Genomic DNA, 16642 nt, shown 5'->3' with positions numbered 1-16642 from the left:
GAAAATGAAGTGAATAAAAGAAGAGAGGACAAGCAATTCAAGGAAGAGTGGCATTAAAAGAATACAGATTTCATGCATCCTAAATGCAAAACTTCTGTTTTTGGTACAGTGGGCATTCCTGCTTTGTTGATGCATTGGGATTGTCAGACTGCTACAGCCTTTGGAGATCAGATGCTTCAACTGTAATTGGGCATAAGACCTACATTGTTTAGTATGTTTACACAGTGTTTTATATTGCTTTCAAGGAATTTAAAAAGTTCAAGTTAGATGTATGCATCTAGATGTGTTTGTAAGTTTGTGAGCCACCTTGGAGTTGAGATTTTAGTCAAATTGACAGTGTGGGGTTGAGGTGGGGAAGCAGAACAGACCTCAGAATTTTGTCTTCACCGGGAAAAGAAATCATGTTTTGAAATGTGTTAGGTTGCCTGATTCTGAACACAGACGAGTGGGCATCTACACAGGGCATGATTTGTTTAAAACATCTCAGTTAACAGTGGTCAGCACTTAGGTGATGAGATATTTATGCATATAGTGTTCTCATGTAGCTTTGTTTCCCAGTCTAAACAAACTCCTGGAACTTGATGGGATATTTTGGTGCTGTAGGAAGTCTAGATTGTATTCTTTTTGCATAAGTGAGGAAAAAAACCTCTCAGTCCATATGAAGAAAACATTTTTAGTCCTCCCCTTTCCTGCCTCTTTGAAGTTCAAGGCTAATTCTTTTATCATCCTGACATCGTTGTATAATGATTTGTATTGATTGGATGGTATTTGAAAAGGCTGTCATGTCTATATAGTACCAACAGCAGGCCAGAAGCTGGACAGACAAACACTCTGTAAGTAAAGAATTTACTAACTATACTATATATGCAAAAGGAAGTGCAACTATGAAAATGAAAGGAGGTAAAAAAAATGAAGGAGCTGCTTCATGAACTTTGTGTTGGCTTATGTCAATGTTAATATTTGTTACACACTTAAGCTAGATTCATTCTTTGCATAAGACTCTGATAAGGCATATCTGATAAATTAACCCATCACCTATGAGGAGTTTTAGGGTTAAGAAGCCACAGAAAGATGGTTGCAACATGACAGAAAGCCAGGGAAGAAATTTTACAGCATTCTTATGCACATCTAAAAGACAATAAAAAGCATTTCCTTTGTCTTAGAGTCCTAAATGATACCTTTTAAAATAATATCCAGTTGGATGAAGGCAAGAAAAGGAGACAGACCAGAAAACATGTTGTTTAATCATCTGTTGCAGCTTGCTCATCACCTGCCTGTCATGGATGCTTGATTAGTTCCTAAAGCCAACTGTTCTGTGATGTGTCTCTGACTTTTCTAGATGTTCTCACTAAATTAGAGGGCACAGAGTGCAGTAACATCAACACATGCTGTGAAGAGGGGTTGCTTTTTGGGGCAGGAATGGAAGAGAGAGAAAGTGCACTATTTTTCAACACTATTTTTCCTTGGAATATTTATCATACTTGCCAAAAAAGGGTAAATTGCTGAAGAGTATCTTGGTTTGACCCAAGAAACAGAGTTTGGGTCCAATATAAAAACTCTATGTCTGATTTGCTTTTGAGGAATGAAATCCCTATCTTTGTGGAAGTAGTGAGCTGTACTTGAGGCCTAAAGTTAAGCCTAAAATTGGCCTAAAGTTAGGCCTAAACTTAAGCCAGGCCTAAACTTAAGCCAGGCTTTTTATGGTCTTTATTGTCTGAGAAAGAAAGTAAGTGAAAACCTCTAATCTGAATGAACCATTTTACACATGCATCCTTACACATACAAATATATACATGCATACAGCTATTAAAAATGGATTGCAATTAAAAACACTAAGAGTTGAATTGTGAAGAAAGGTGCACATTAGCTTATTTAAAACAAAAGGTACAAGAAAAGTAAGTGGCCAAGTAAGCGGCTCACATATCTTAATGGATTAGGCTATATAGGGAGAGTAGATATTTCTAAAAGATATTAATCTGAGATTGCATACAGAAAAGTGTTTTTCTAGAACATGCTTTTTTCCAAGTTGAAAGCAACTCTCAGACACAAACCATGCTAAATCTGTGTGGAATGAGGGGAATAAGATTTATCTCACACTGTTTTAATGCATAAGACAAAAAACAGTGCATCTTGCAATCATCTTATTGAAGATTTACAAGGCCTTCATGCAAGATCAGTAAGTACATGTAATGAAGTCCTTAGCAGGTTTAAAATGGGGAGCTAACAAAGGGCCAGTTTTCCAATATGTAGTTTAGTCGCTGGAATTACCAAGGGAAATTTTGTAACATTACTCTACATTTTAGCCAATCATAGATATAATTGAAAAGTGCTCTTTTGTTTGTAAGTGCTGCAGTGGAAAAATATGTTCATATCTGTAAAGAGAGAAGACTGTATTCTCCAGCATCTCAACCTAGGAGGTTCAGGTGTGTCTTTGTAAAGTAATTACAGCTCTCTGATTTATTAGTAATGGGTCTGCATCCATATATCCTGTAAATGTAATTGAGTAAAAGCTCATGAGTAAGCTAGTCTCAGTGAAGACAGAAAACTCAATGAAAATTGAGACTGGCTTAGAATCTGACGGAAGTCATTTCATTCTTCAGCATCCCTTACAAAGCTCTTCAGTCTGTCACTTTTTTTTCCAACTTTAGACCTCTAATCCTTTAGGTCTGGTAAGTTGGGAGTTCTGCATGTGGAAGCTAATGTGCATCACTTCAAGAAATCCTTCTTCTCAATGATTGAAAACACCAATTCCCAGTCTGTGATCTGTCAAGTATGTCAACAGAATTGTGTTCTCCCTGGTCTGGCTATATATCCTGAAATGAAAAAGCAAAAAAATAGCTAGTTCTCCATCAAAACTTCTTGACTTCTCCATCAAAACTTCTTGACTAAAGTTCTTTTTTTTTTTTTTTTTTTTTTTTTTTGTAGACTGCAAAGCATCCTTCTGTTTACTCCTAGGTTTCACAGGTTTTGGTCATGGTCAAATTCAACCATTAATCAATTATGCAAAATCACCCTGAAAAATTATTTTTTTAGCTCACTGGGGAGTCAGGTATTTGAAAAGATATTTGAATTCCTTAACAGCTCTAGGTTGTATATGCAAAGGACGAATTTGTTCTTAACTACCGTGGTAAACAGAAATAGGTATTTGTCTGAACAGGAGAGAAACATGTCAAAGGCTTTCTGATTCGTGTCTGCTCTTTTAGCATGAATGTTACCTGGTGATCAGCAAGGGATTGCTTACACCTTGAACTGAGAAGGATGAAACCTATTACATTGCAAGCTGATACCTGGAAAATACACATTTAAAGCTGCTGGGAAGGAGAAGCATATTATAGTGAATTATATATTGCAAGCTAGGTTCAAGGCAGCTAGAGACAGCTTCTCTGAAACTATCTGAAGTTGTTAGTCCTTGCTAATTAAGTGACATTTTGAATTTATTCATTAAGGACCTCTCTTTTATTTACACTTTAAAAAAGCAGAATATTGGTGATGTGCTCCACACTTAATTGCCTCTTATTTGTGTGGCTTTTCATACCAGGAATCCAAGGAGTTGTGGAGGCTTATCAGAGCTGCCTTCCAAAGCTGCAGCTGTATGGGCCAACAAACATTGCTCCCATCATCCAGAAGGTGGCAAAATCAGCATCAGAGGAGACCAACACCAAGGAAGCCTCGGTATGAGCACTATGCTGTGTTTGGTATTTTCTCGCTGTATGATGGATCTCTTCTAGACAATCACAACAGCACTTTTTAATGTATGCGAATCATGTCTTAACAGTTTTCATTAACTGCTTTCACAGAAGGCAACTTGAGTCTCTGTCAGTTTGAGCAGTGATCTAACCTTTATGCCATCGATAGTAATTTTAAACTCTTCTCCCACTGTTCTGTTTCCTGCTTTTAGAGCTTTACTACTATAAAACAGCCGGTTCTTCACTGAGGAAATATAAATAGCAGCACTAAGGTACAAAAATTTAGGGGCTAAGCCCTAAAAGTGTTGATCATACCAGAAGATGAGTTCTAATGTTTCCCTCCACAATCCAATTTCAGATATCTTGCAGAGGCTGTACTAAAACTCTTTTTGTTCACCTAGGGTTTTTCTCCAGCTCTTCCTTTGAAAACTGTAGTGATACTGTTGTCAATTTGCTTTTACTGACATACAGTATTACATGCCTTTTAGAAGTCAAGAAATAAGTCTGTAAGCCTACATCTGATACAAAACCTGTAACAGATTTTTGGGGCAAAAAAACTTAAACATAGGTGGTGTTTTAAATGCATGTTATTGAAATACCTTAAGCTTATTTTTCTTCTGCCTTCCAGACAGAATGAGAGAAAGTGAAAATGAGAGAATGGGAGAAAGTATGTAAGCCATTGGATTTGAAACATCTATAAATATAGCAGTGATGTGGGAGTCAAGGGTGTAAGAAATCCTTGCATACCTCAGCAGGAAAAATGACTATGTGTAGGAATAGAACAGAGCTGTGCACTGGCATGCAACTCATCACCAGGCCTGGAGCTTTCCCTAAGCTTTCTTCATATGGTGAACTATATTTTAAGTCTTGTTATGGCAGCAGTTTCCAAACTTTTCTGTTCATAACTTTGGATTTGTGATTGTCACTTCAATGCCATTTCCAGCTCCTTGAATAGTATGTAGGGTCCCAGTCCCAAAATGGAGAATTGTTCTGTTTGAACCTCCATACCCACCTAATCTTAAGGTGCCTCACTCTGTTCCCAGTACTGTCGCTGAACCAATATGTCACATTAAGTTACTTCATCCTCCTTAACCTAACCTTCCCCACTCTGTGTTTGTTTGAAAAATAAATTAATTTATAGCACTACTCTCCAAGATAAAATCCTCTCCTTGCCTGTTTTGTTTTTCTCATGACAAGAGGCAATGAATAAAACCCTGTGTGAGTTGTTATAGCTGTATATACATAGACTTTCATGATGTTTTGTGTGTTGGTATCACTTATACACAATGACAAAATTCTACAACTTGCTTATTTTTTTCATTAACACATTTGTTAAATGACTCCAGCTGCCCAACAATTCATAAAGGACCCAAGTGAGAGTTACTCTTCCCCATTACCAAATGAAGATGTCACAGCCCATTTGATCCCAGGCCAGTGGACCTTGGAGTTTTGGGAACAAAATGACAAGCACACAAAATTGCTTGCTCTCCTTTAGAGAATAAGAAAACCTCTCTTCAGGATTCTGTATGAAGTGTCTGAAAATGGATATAGTCTCCCCCGTGCACAGATATACATGCCCTTCGTCTCCTCAGAGATCCCATTACTCTGCAGAGTGTAATAGACCTACCCTGGTGTTGTGCTTCTCCCATGGGCACCAGTGGGTCACCCTTGAGTTTGCAGAGGGCTGCACCAATCCCACTTGCCTGTTAACAAGGCTTCTCTGCAAAGTGCTGTCATAACCTCCCTGACAGCTCTCCTACAGGCTTGAAATGCTTCAATACCCCATTCCTCTCTGCCTCCCACTGGTTCCCAAGGAAAAAAATGTAATCAGAAACTGTCAGCAGAAGTGATTGTGTAGCAGATGGAAAACAGAGCCAGTGAGGAACTCAGGACTGTTCCGGACTTCCCAGCCAAAGTCCTGACTCTCCCTTTCCTAGCAGCTAGGAACCTCCTTCTCTGCACTGTTCATTCCTTGGTTCTCTCAGCTCCTGGAAATGACCTGAACTAGAGCTAAAACCCAACAGAGGATAAATTAGTAGCTGAGGATGTTTGCCTGAGAAATGCACTTAACATCTGAGCCACTATAAAGGCTTTCTTCTATTTTAAAAAGTCCATGGATGACAATTACCAGAAACACTTTTATACTAAAAAAGAGCAAGCAGCTTTGGAAGACAAACTAATGACATGAATGACATGTTTTTTTATTTCTTGTCCAACTTCAGCAATATTTCATCCTGCTGATTCTGACGGATGGTGTCATCACAGACATGGCTGACACCAGAGAAGCCATTGTCCATGCTTCTCACCTTCCCATGTCGGTCATCATTGTCGGGGTGGGGAATGCCGATTTTAGTGACATGCAGATGTTGGATGGTGATGATGGGATCCTGAGGTCTCCCAAGGGCGAGCCTGTGCTTCGAGACATCGTCCAGTTTGTGCCATTTAGGAACTTCAAGCATGTAAGCTGACCTTTCCACCCATTCCACAGAGGGCTGGATGGTCCCTGGGGCTGGGCTTAACTTTGGATGGGAATAAATATTGAATAAGCCTATGGCATTATTGCCTCAGAAAGGAGGAAAAACAGAGAATGAAACGTGCCCCATTAGTGAGCTGGGGAGGGTGGGAAAGGAAGAGATGAGGCAGAATCCTTGTGCTTCTTGTGGTGCCAGTTCTTACCTCATAATATGAGTGCTGTATTGCTCTACTTTCTCCCTTATTTTGGTTTTCCTCCCTGACTTATCTCTCCTAGTCTTTCTTTCCGTTCTCTTTGCATCTCTTCTATATTAGGGCCATTGCATTCTGCCCTCCATTCCCACACATGCACCATCCCTTCATTTCCAGAGACAGCTGAAATTGCTGTGAATTTGCACTCACAGTGTTCCCTGAGAAACTGTTTCCTGATTGAAATTCAGCCCCCTAAGTCCTCACAGGCAGAGCTACCCACCTAGAGCATCCTGGTTGCCTTCAAACCCTGTCCCAAACTTTGTACAAGAACAAATCCAAGAAAGTGGTGTTAGTAAGAGCTTGCCTATGCCTTCAGCCAGTGCTTCCTGCCTGAGCCACCATGGTGTAGGAGATGCTCTGAAAGAGAAGAAGCGACAGACCCAGCATTAACTCACTTGCCAAAGTTGAAATAATCCCTTGGCCATGTACACTTTCTTCCTCAGTCACCACCTCTCTATTGCAGCATCTATCCCCAGGGACTTTCTCAGCAGCTGGGTAGAGACAGTATTAACCCACCAAAAGAGCTTTCCCCCACACAAACAGGTTTTCCAGGGCCCTTTTCCTCCATAGGGAGGCACAGAATGACCTTTGTGTTCCTCCGTGGTGCTGATCGCTTCCCTATCCCTCCACTTTTCTTTCTTTCTCTTCCTGCCTTCCCCTCGTTCCTTCTGTTATGTTTAAGTAGTTCTGCTTAGCATTTTTTACTCATCATGGTGTCTAAGAAGGATTTCCTCAGTATTTGATTTGATCTGAAAAGTTGTTTACCCAGCAGTGTTTCTGACTCTCATTCTCCTCTTGGGTTTACCCTTTCCAAACTGCTCCTGTGCTTTAGCGATCCCTAGTGCTTGATTTGTCCCATATAAGTTTTCAGCTCTGGGTTGGTTTATGGCCTCCATATGGGTTCGCAGTGCTTACATTTCTTCAGTTTTTCTAGGTTTTCTTGTTACCACAGGAGATTTCTTTTTATTTTTGCTACTTCCAAAATACTTTCTACTCAAGAGCTGTCCTCTTTTCTCTCTTCAAAATACAATTTTGCTATATTTGTCTTAGAACTAGACACCCTTTTTTTTTTTGCAAACTCTTCTGAGGAATAAGAGAAACAGACTTGTTTCTCTTTTCCCTCTACCTTTATGTAAAGGATGGATCCTCATATGATGTAAAACTCATCTTGTGCCATTAGCTCAGTGGAACCATGTCAAATGGCTGCAAATCTGCCCCTGAACTGTAGATTCCTACATTTATATGTCAGCAATGCTACTCAGTCAGCTATTAAGTATCTGCTGTAACAAAGTATGAGCGTGACCTGCTCATAGCTTGCAGTTCTTCTTCGACAGATAATCACAGCATGCAGTGCTGCACTGTAGTCTATTGTAAAAGTGTTGAGAGGCAAGTTATTTATGGGATGGTGCTAGACCTACTTTCAGTTAGATGAAAATATATTTCTGCAAGGAACTGGCAAAGCCAGCTGCATTTGTTATTTTTAGTTTCACTTTATGACTTTATAACAAAGTTGAAATCATCCTTGATTGAATAGATTAATGCTGACAGTTGCAGATCTGTCTGGGCACTGAATATATTGTGCCTCTAGTGATAACTTGTGAGTGATTCTAAGTGTGATTTTAATTGCTAGCATTGGTCAAATGACAAGTAGGTATTATTTTTAGCTGTTTTAGATTAACTTCCCCAGTACTAGGAACGGATAGCAATCTTTTAAAGTTAGTGCTTTTGTTAAAGAGAGATATTTTTCTCCCTCTTTCTCTCAGTAGCAGAGTTAACATAGCTATATGGATGAATAATGTATTTGCTATGTCACAAAAGCCTATATAACTTATACAGCTTGATATTTAGTCTGTTTATTGAGATCTTTCAGCATTTCAACAAATGCCAGTGTAATGGATGAATGCCCATAGCAACAGCTACTTCTAGTTGAATTTCTGTATTGTGTAAGTATCCCACATAATATCTCTCTGAGCAAACTGACATTCACAGCTGTCTTGTTTACTTATCCTCAGCACAAACCAAAGGTTATGCCTTTTGGGTCAACTAGTGCAATAATTTTTTGGTAGAAATGAGTGTAATGTTTTGATTCCAAATTTTCTTTCCCCACAGAAAAATGCAGATTTAGCACAAATTTGGGGATTTTTTTTGTCAGATTGGTTCTGGTCATTCAAGAGAATTATCACAAATCAGCATATTACATTTGACAGTTTTAATTTAAAAAATGTTTATTTGAAAAACACATCCCATTTGTCAATGTACAGTGTGTTCAGTTTTGTTACTTGGGATGTTCAAGTATTAAGTAGAAAACAATTTTTAAAGATTTCAATAGAAAGATTAAATATCAGGTGGTATAAGGTTTATAGACTTTTATGATAAATCAAATATTTATTTATGCCTAAATCTATATTACTTCTACTACTGACAGAAAGAGGGAAGAAAATGCTATTGGGAGGTGACTATTTTTATTTTTTATTTTGCTGGAACAGAAGAGCAAAATTAATTTGGATTCAACCCAAACAATATATTTTTTTCCATTACTTCAATTCTCAGGTCAGCCTGCAAATCAAAATCTTATATCTATCCAAAGAGATTGAAAATAATATTTCCAAAAGCCGTCCCTGTGAGTTGGTGAGTTTGACTGTAGAGAAGGTTCTGATCCAGCAAGGCAGTCATACAGGCACTTAACTCATTTCACTTATTTACAGTTATACTTTAACTTTGTACTTACTTAAGCAGGCTTAAGACTGAAGATAGAAGAGAAAGCTTTATTATAAGGGTTTAATCTTCTGCATGATATAGCATATCAGGAGTACTTCAGAAAAGCATCTTGCCTTATTAACTCTCCCTCTTTAAGGAATATCTTTGATGCTATAAAAATAATAATAATAATTGTAGTGATTCTTAGCAAATCCTGTAGTTGCAGAGGTTTGATAAAACCAAGCTAACCATTATTGTTTAAAAATTGTCCTATATTGTATTGGATGATGTGTGCAACTCACTACAGGCGAACATAAAAAAGAGAGGAAAAATATTTTCTCTAAACTCAAGTGGATTTCTGCTCTCTGTAATTGTCACCATCCCAGTGATGTGAGTGTCCTTCACCTGAAACTGTAGAACAGTGATGCTCACAATCATTGAAATGCAGATGAGGAAAATCACCTGTCTCAATCCATTTATATAATATCATGATATTCTAAGAATTGAATTTTTCTGCTGTTAGAATGCATGATAGATTTACTGTGCACAAATTTGATGACACAAGTAGATTGTATTCCTCTCTGCATTGTGTTTAATCATAAAGCCTAACAACTGTGACTTAACACATACCACAAATGAGTGTGGAAAGCATAACTCTTAACACTGCAAGGAGCAATGTTTTGCACCATGTATTGTAATCAAGGATTAAGCACTGTGAGGCTATAGAACTGAATCAACAGTCATTTGTAACATATACTAATTATCATCAAAGGGGATTATTTTCTTGCTGCCAGCTGATCTTATTGTTGTGTATTAGCCATCAGTTGAGAACTATTAATCTTGAGGTGTTTACTGCTAGGATGCTCTTCAAGCATAAGAATTAAATGCTGGAAAAATGTTAGAGTAAAACATTAATGTGTCATCTGGGTTAAAAAGCCAATGAAAGGTCACTTTTACACAGCACCATTGGCCTGTGACTGTTTTATAGCTTAAAAGTTATTGGTTCTGATTCTCATTTATAGAAAAGCTGATTTGCACTGTCTGGCCTAGAAGTGGGAGTGCTTTGCCATCACAAGGATACATATGGTACAGGTAGTCCAGACTATTGGGCAGGAAATCACCCCTCACCCCAGTTTGGGGAGTTACCCTACTAGAAAGAGCTCCAGGACCAACACACATCACTGCCATGATGAAACTCTATAAAGCAACAGTTGTCTGTGTTCAGACTTAAGCACCGAGCCAAGCCAGCTACCCTGGAGCAACTGTATGTGGCCCACACTTAGCCAGCTTCACCTCTGGGCATAGTAAATGTGTCAGCCTAAGCCTCAGTGAAAGGCTTTTTATTTTAAAGGCATGCTGGGCTAGGAGTGTATATCTGGGCACTTCTGTGGCTCAGTTGACTCCTCCAGTGGTGGTGATTCAGCCGTGCATCTGAGCCTTTACAGCATCCGGTCTGAAGGACTGACCTTCCATTTGGGAAGAAGCGATGTGATGTTGGGAGAGACAGCAAACAGCGGCAGGAGGATGATGCAGAGAGATGAGTGTTGGCCCAGTTTTCAGACATGTGGGCTACATATGTGATCCAGAGAAGCCGATGGCGAGTGCTGCTACACAGCATTTTCTAAAATAAGAGAGTGTGAAGTTTCCTAATTGCTAGGGCTTGTGTGTGTGGTGGTGACTCAGGATTCTTCCCCTGTTCCCTGTTTTTATCCTGTATGTAGGGCTGTATTTCTAGTAGGATGAAAGACAAGCAGGTTAAGTGTATATGCAGCTTTGGCACACTGGGGGGAGATCAAAAAAAAATTCTCAATAGTGACACAGAAATCAGCCATTTGCCTGACTCCCAACGGATGTTTTCTGATGATTTCAATGAGAGCAGGTTTAGGTGAGAGCAGAGCACCTGTGGAAAGCCCATGAATTTTATTCTGAAGGATTAAAATAAATGGGTTCTGTTACTGTGTAACACCTGGGAAAAATTGCTGTTCTGTCATACAAAGTATGGGTTCTGCCTTGTCAGTTTGTTTATGCAGAAATGTTCCAGACTTCTGCCTGCACAAACATTTTGGTATAAATGTCTCAGTAAGGAAATACTGGCTTCTTTCTGTCCTTACTAATCATATACACGACTCAATACCACTGGTGGAGTAAGTTTTGTTTCTAGTTTTGCTAGTGATGTCTTCGTATTTATAATATCATAATATTTGATGGTGGAATTTATAATACCCCATCCCCTTTCTGCATCCCTGGATTAGTGTGCCTGTGAATAGCAGTAAGTTAACTATGTACATCCTGTGTAAGCCTAATTGTGAGATTCAGGAAGTATAAGGATTAAGCCCTATGACAGACAGTCATGCAAAAAATCAGTCAATCCATCTACTTTGTGATATGATGGTTTTGAACCCTGGGTAAAAATATTAGAGTCAATGAGGAGGGAAGTGTTCATTAATGTGGGAAAAAGTATTTGGTGTGCAGAATCATGACCCAACCACAGGCTGAGGAGTTACTGTGCATCAGCTGAGCTGCATGTCTGACCCATGTGTGCTCTAACTGGAGATAAACATGTTAGTTTAAACCTCTAATACTGAAGTTTAAGCATTTGCATTTTTACTGCATTTCTGTGGTGAGCTCAGAGGGGAACATGGTCAGATAGGCTGGCTCAAAGGGAATTGGAAACAGCTCTATCGAAACGCTTAGAAACAGCCAAATCCAAAATATGGGGCAGCAGAGTGCTTTTGAGCTACATGGAAGAACAGGAGTCCAGTTCTGTCACTGCTGAGTACAGGGGCTGGAAAGCAACCTCGCCACATGTGCAGGTAATGGTTGCCCACAACACATCCACAGACCCCCACTCTTTAAAATGAAGCATGATCAGGGTGTGAGGCAGCAACTGTATATTGTCAATGGAGGGCACAGATTCTCATTGCACTGGGGGGTAGCTCTTTTCCCTACCTGGGGCAAAATCCCTTGGCCATCTCTACATTTAAGGGACAGCAGTTCTTATGGAGAGCTGCCACTGGTTGACACCCACCATTTATATGTTGCAGGAAGGTCTTTAAAGCCTCCACAAAGCCTAGGAATGAAGCCTTCTGGTGAACATGGTCTAATTCCAATGAAAACAAAATATTTTCATTTGAATTAAAACTTCCCCAGCCATTAAAACACCATGATAGAGCCTGGAGGACAGAAAGGTGATGAAGGCAGCCCTTTTATTGAGATCACTCATGTTCAACTTAAACTCTGCAGGCTTCCTCATTGAGTACTGATGTATGGAGTCTTTGCAGCCCTTTTCATTGCAGTATGGTGCTCTGTCAGACTGCAGTCAAGTCTGGGGCAACAGCTGCCCCAGCCCTGAACTTAAAACAGTCCAGATGGACCTGGAACCCATGCAGAGTACTTTGGGCTTTAGCTTAGTTTTGGGCAGCTACAGGTATGAGCCCAAATTGACTCGCGAAATTAAGTTCCAGCAGTACCACCACTCTGAGTTTTTATGCTCTCCATTTCTACACCATCCTTCCTACCTTGATCTTATGGCACCAATGCTTATAAAACCTATTGGCACTTGTAGCACAGTGGCAGGTTAACATTTGTGTTTTCTACCGTTTCCTGCAGGCATCCCCAGCTGCTCTAGCAAAAAGTGTTTTGGCTGAAGTTCCAAACCAAGTCGTGGACTATTACAATGGCAAAGGGATAAAACCAAAATGTATGTCAGACTACGAGTCTTCCAGGACACTAGCTCCATGAACCTGCCCGCACTCTTTTACAAAATTAAAGAAAAAAATGCTACTGTCTATAACTACTGTACTTTAAAAAAATGAAACAAACAAAAAAAATAGCACGTTTTGGTGATTTTTAACTAAAATAACCATTTTTTTTGCATGTGTAGCCTAAAGGCTTAAATCTGTTAAGCAGTTGTATTGTTGAAAACTTTTTATGATGAAAAACCATCCAGAAAAAAGTGAACTCTTTACATTACAGCATGTTGCCTTGAAATAAAAAGTTATCTGTATCTGGTTTTTATACAGGTTTGTTGAAATTTTGCTAAATTTCTTATCTTTACACTGTAAAGCATTTTGAAATATTTATTGAGAGTCGATAGCCAAAATGTCTTTGGTTTAATCTGCTATGAACTGAGAGATTTTTCAAAATGGCAGATGCATGAACTGTATTTTGCATGTTTAAAATAAAAACAACACAGTTTTGCAGTTGTTTTCTTTATTTGTCTCTCTGCCACAAAACTGCGTGCTCTCAACCTCCATATTCCAAGAAAAGGGTAATAAAGTGTTCCAAGAGAAAAGCATGGACATTTCTAATGTTAGCAGCTTACAATGTGGGTACCTAAACATGCCCACTTAGTCTGTGGCCTGACTAGCAACTTTTCAAAAGCCTGACACATCCAGCTATTATGAAGGGTTCAGACTGCATCTGCAAACAGATCTAGCTTGGAGGGCATGGTCCATCAGGACTGCATGTTAAAATATACCTACTTAATCCAAATGAACAGACTGGCTTTCTAACGGGTTGCATTTTGGCTTCCCAGATTTTTAATCTGTTATGTTGGGGATTTTTTACTTTGTTTCATTTGTATTCTTTTAATCTCACATACAATATCCAACTTTGCGTGACACATTTTCTGAAAGAAATTTTGCGTGGCCTCATTTTCTGACAACTAGTAATTTGAAACTTCATTCACACGTAGATCACTTGTATGTGATAGAAAGACTGGTTTTGTTCCAAAAGAATATTCAAGTCACTATTTTAAAGAAGAGGAACAAGAATAGATTGACAGTGGATTGATTTCTCCATTGAAGTATGTATATAAATGAAGAAAATTGAGCATCGTGATTCTTAGTGTTTGAATTTTGGCTTATTAATTTTCTAAAAGACAATAGTGAAAAATGTAAGTTGTTAGAAGTTAAAGATAAGATTTGACCAAAAATAATTTTAGAGTGGGATTTTCTAGGATGCACAGCGTTTTTATTGCTAGTTCCTGAAGAATCTGTGTCAAGACAATGTTGAGTATTTTGGAAAATTTCACCCAGAAGCAGATTTTTTTGTTGTTGTTTTTTAGAAATACGTATTTCAAAATGAGTTAGCAGGTAATATAGAAATCTAGCTTCCTTGTTCTCATTTTAAAGTAATTTCTACACACTCAGCTTTGATTGATGTTTTGGTACCATAAAATGAAGGTAATGTATAGCCAAGATGCATGGGGCTGTCTTCCCAGCACATTCAGTTCTGTTCTGTCTATATCCTGCAGCGCAATCTTTCACACTCGCTAGTAAAGATTCCTTCAGGTGACTGGATACTGAACAGCAGAGATACCTGGCAGCCAATGTTACTTGGTCATAGGTATAAATTGTCTGGAGATGTCCCAACTGATAGATCTCAAAACCACATTTTCATTTAATGGCTGACTGTTCATTCAAGGGCCTGCCCCGGCAGACTGTACATCTGTCCCTCTGCAGATGTATTTCAGCTAGAAGCTACTGTGATTTTTCCTAATATCTCAAGCAGCGTTCTGCCAATGTATCTTATTTCTGATCTAAAACATCCCTTGTTTCTTATTCCCATTCCCCACCCTTTTTTCTTTCCTTCCCTACTCTCAGAAGGAGCATTTTCTAGCTGTTAAAGCACATGACTGAAAAGGCAATGACCCCATATGTTTTGCTCCTCCAGTATCTTTGTAATCTTGGGAAGTTGTTTAACTTTGCAGCACCTCAGATTTCCTATCTGTAAAATGGTCACTTCCATGTATTCCTGAGTATCTCACAATGGTACTGGCAAACTTTAATATCTGAAAAGGGATTTGAGACCCTCAGAGAGATAATGGTGCTCTTGCCATGTAAAGAATATTACTTTACCCCATGTACGGATTTAGAGAAGTAAAAGGCAGCTGAGGATGGGTTAAGCCTTTTCTTTATTATTAGCCAGACCAAAGGCTTTGAAGCCACTGTCATTCAGATCAGATGGAGCTACTTTGTGACATGTAAGGTACCCACTTTGTGCCTAATCAGTACAGAAATTGTATCAGTGGCCCTGCAGGGGTGAGTGGGAGGATACCTGATGAAGACCATGTGATTAAATTCACTTCTAAGGAGGATGTGGATTGGATGGTTCCATGGCTTGGCTGTTTCTTGATACTTTGGCATTTTTATTGCACATATTTTTCATTCAGCAAAACGTTTCTCAGAAACTTTTTGCATTCAAAGATTTTAGGCCACCAGAGAGCATTTTGAGCACTTGATCTGAGTTACAACATTACCTTGTTAGTCTGTATGACAAATGGTATAACACAGCTCTCTCTGTATTACCAAATATTCCCTGTTTTCTGAGTTTGTAATTTGTTTAATAACTCCTTGGGATGGGATGAGGGAGGAAAAAGGTTCATTTTCTCTTTTCTTCTGATTGGTTTTTTTTGATACATAACTTTTTAGCTTGACTGATTCCAGTCCCGAAAATGTCTGCTCTAGGGTCACAGTAAGGTTACATATGGGATCCCCTGTTCAATGTATTTTCTGGTTCTGTCTGAAAAATCTCAGGTTTAGATAAAAAAAATCCCATTTTTCTGAAATTGAAACATTATGGGGAAACAAATCATTTTTGACAACAGCCACTGACAGGGAAAAAAGACAAAATGCTTTACTGGTGGCAGGTGGATACAGTTAGGTGGTTATGTTATATGGAAATATCTATTTTTATGCACATATCTTTTTGCAAATGTTGTATTAATAGCCCCTATTGAAATGAAATTATTTTAAGTGGTGATATAAACTTGAAACATTTGGATGGTCCTGAATTTATATTTTCTACTTTTCTTTGAGAGAGAGGGGAAATATTAACATTATTATGTTCCAATCTGGAATAATTTTTGAGGGTTCAAATTTCAAAATCTTGAACACGTATTTTTTCCTCTTTTTTTCCCCATAAGAAACTTATTTCTAAAGTTCTAAGAGCAGTGAATATCTGATCTGAAACAGCTGGAGATCTCCATTCTACTAGTTCTCTTTTGCACTATGCCAGCATTTTCAGACCTATATTAAAAGCATTTATTTATCTTGGAGTTCAAAAGCCCAGATTTTAGCTATGGTTCTCCTCTTGTCCGTATAAGAAAACTTTCAGCAAAAAAAAATCAGGAATTGGAGAAATAGTTCTCCTGGTACATACGATCTTTGGTTAAACTGATCAGTGAAATGTTTGTGGTTACATGGTTTTGGTTAACTACAGAGATTCATTATCAGAGGTGTTACATGGAGCTTCTACAATTCAGCATCACGTAAAAGGCAGAGATCAACAGACGGTTGTTCAACAGTTACTGTATGCTGAGCTATATAAATCATTAATTGTTTTCATGTACGGAAATGGTCTATGTAAGTTTCTCAAGAGAACTGCAGATCTTGCAGTTCTTTCTGTTGACTTCACACAATCCAACTTATAAACACGGTCTGCTTAAAAACAAATCATCATCAGTGGTGATGTGGATCAGCAATTCCATATGAGCCCTCAAGGTATATGAAAGGACACCTCCATGATATTAA

At 38.6% G+C, this 16642-nt stretch overlaps 1 protein-coding gene across 1 annotated transcript in view; it reads left to right on the top strand.

Annotated features, from left to right (window-relative positions):
• The window catches only part of CPNE4 (copine 4), a 233602-nt gene extending 220293 nt beyond the window's left edge, over window positions 1-13309 (top strand). Inside the window, exons 14-16 of the mRNA XM_064506403.1 lie at window positions 3539-3672; window positions 5909-6145; window positions 12717-13309. Coding sequence (XP_064362473.1) covers window positions 3539-3672; window positions 5909-6145; window positions 12717-12848 — 503 coding nt within the window. The 3' untranslated portion in view covers window positions 12849-13309. The remainder of the gene's footprint in view (window positions 1-3538; window positions 3673-5908; window positions 6146-12716) is intronic.
• The last annotated feature ends 3333 nt before the right edge of the window (window positions 13310-16642 follow it).

Source organism: Dromaius novaehollandiae, chromosome 2 (genome assembly GCF_036370855.1).
Source record: "Dromaius novaehollandiae isolate bDroNov1 chromosome 2, bDroNov1.hap1, whole genome shotgun sequence".
In the NCBI taxonomy this organism is placed as follows: domain Eukaryota; kingdom Metazoa; phylum Chordata; class Aves; order Casuariiformes; family Dromaiidae; genus Dromaius; species Dromaius novaehollandiae.
The sequence above is the reverse complement of the archived record's forward strand: the minus strand, read 5'-3'. Positions and strand labels throughout refer to the sequence as shown.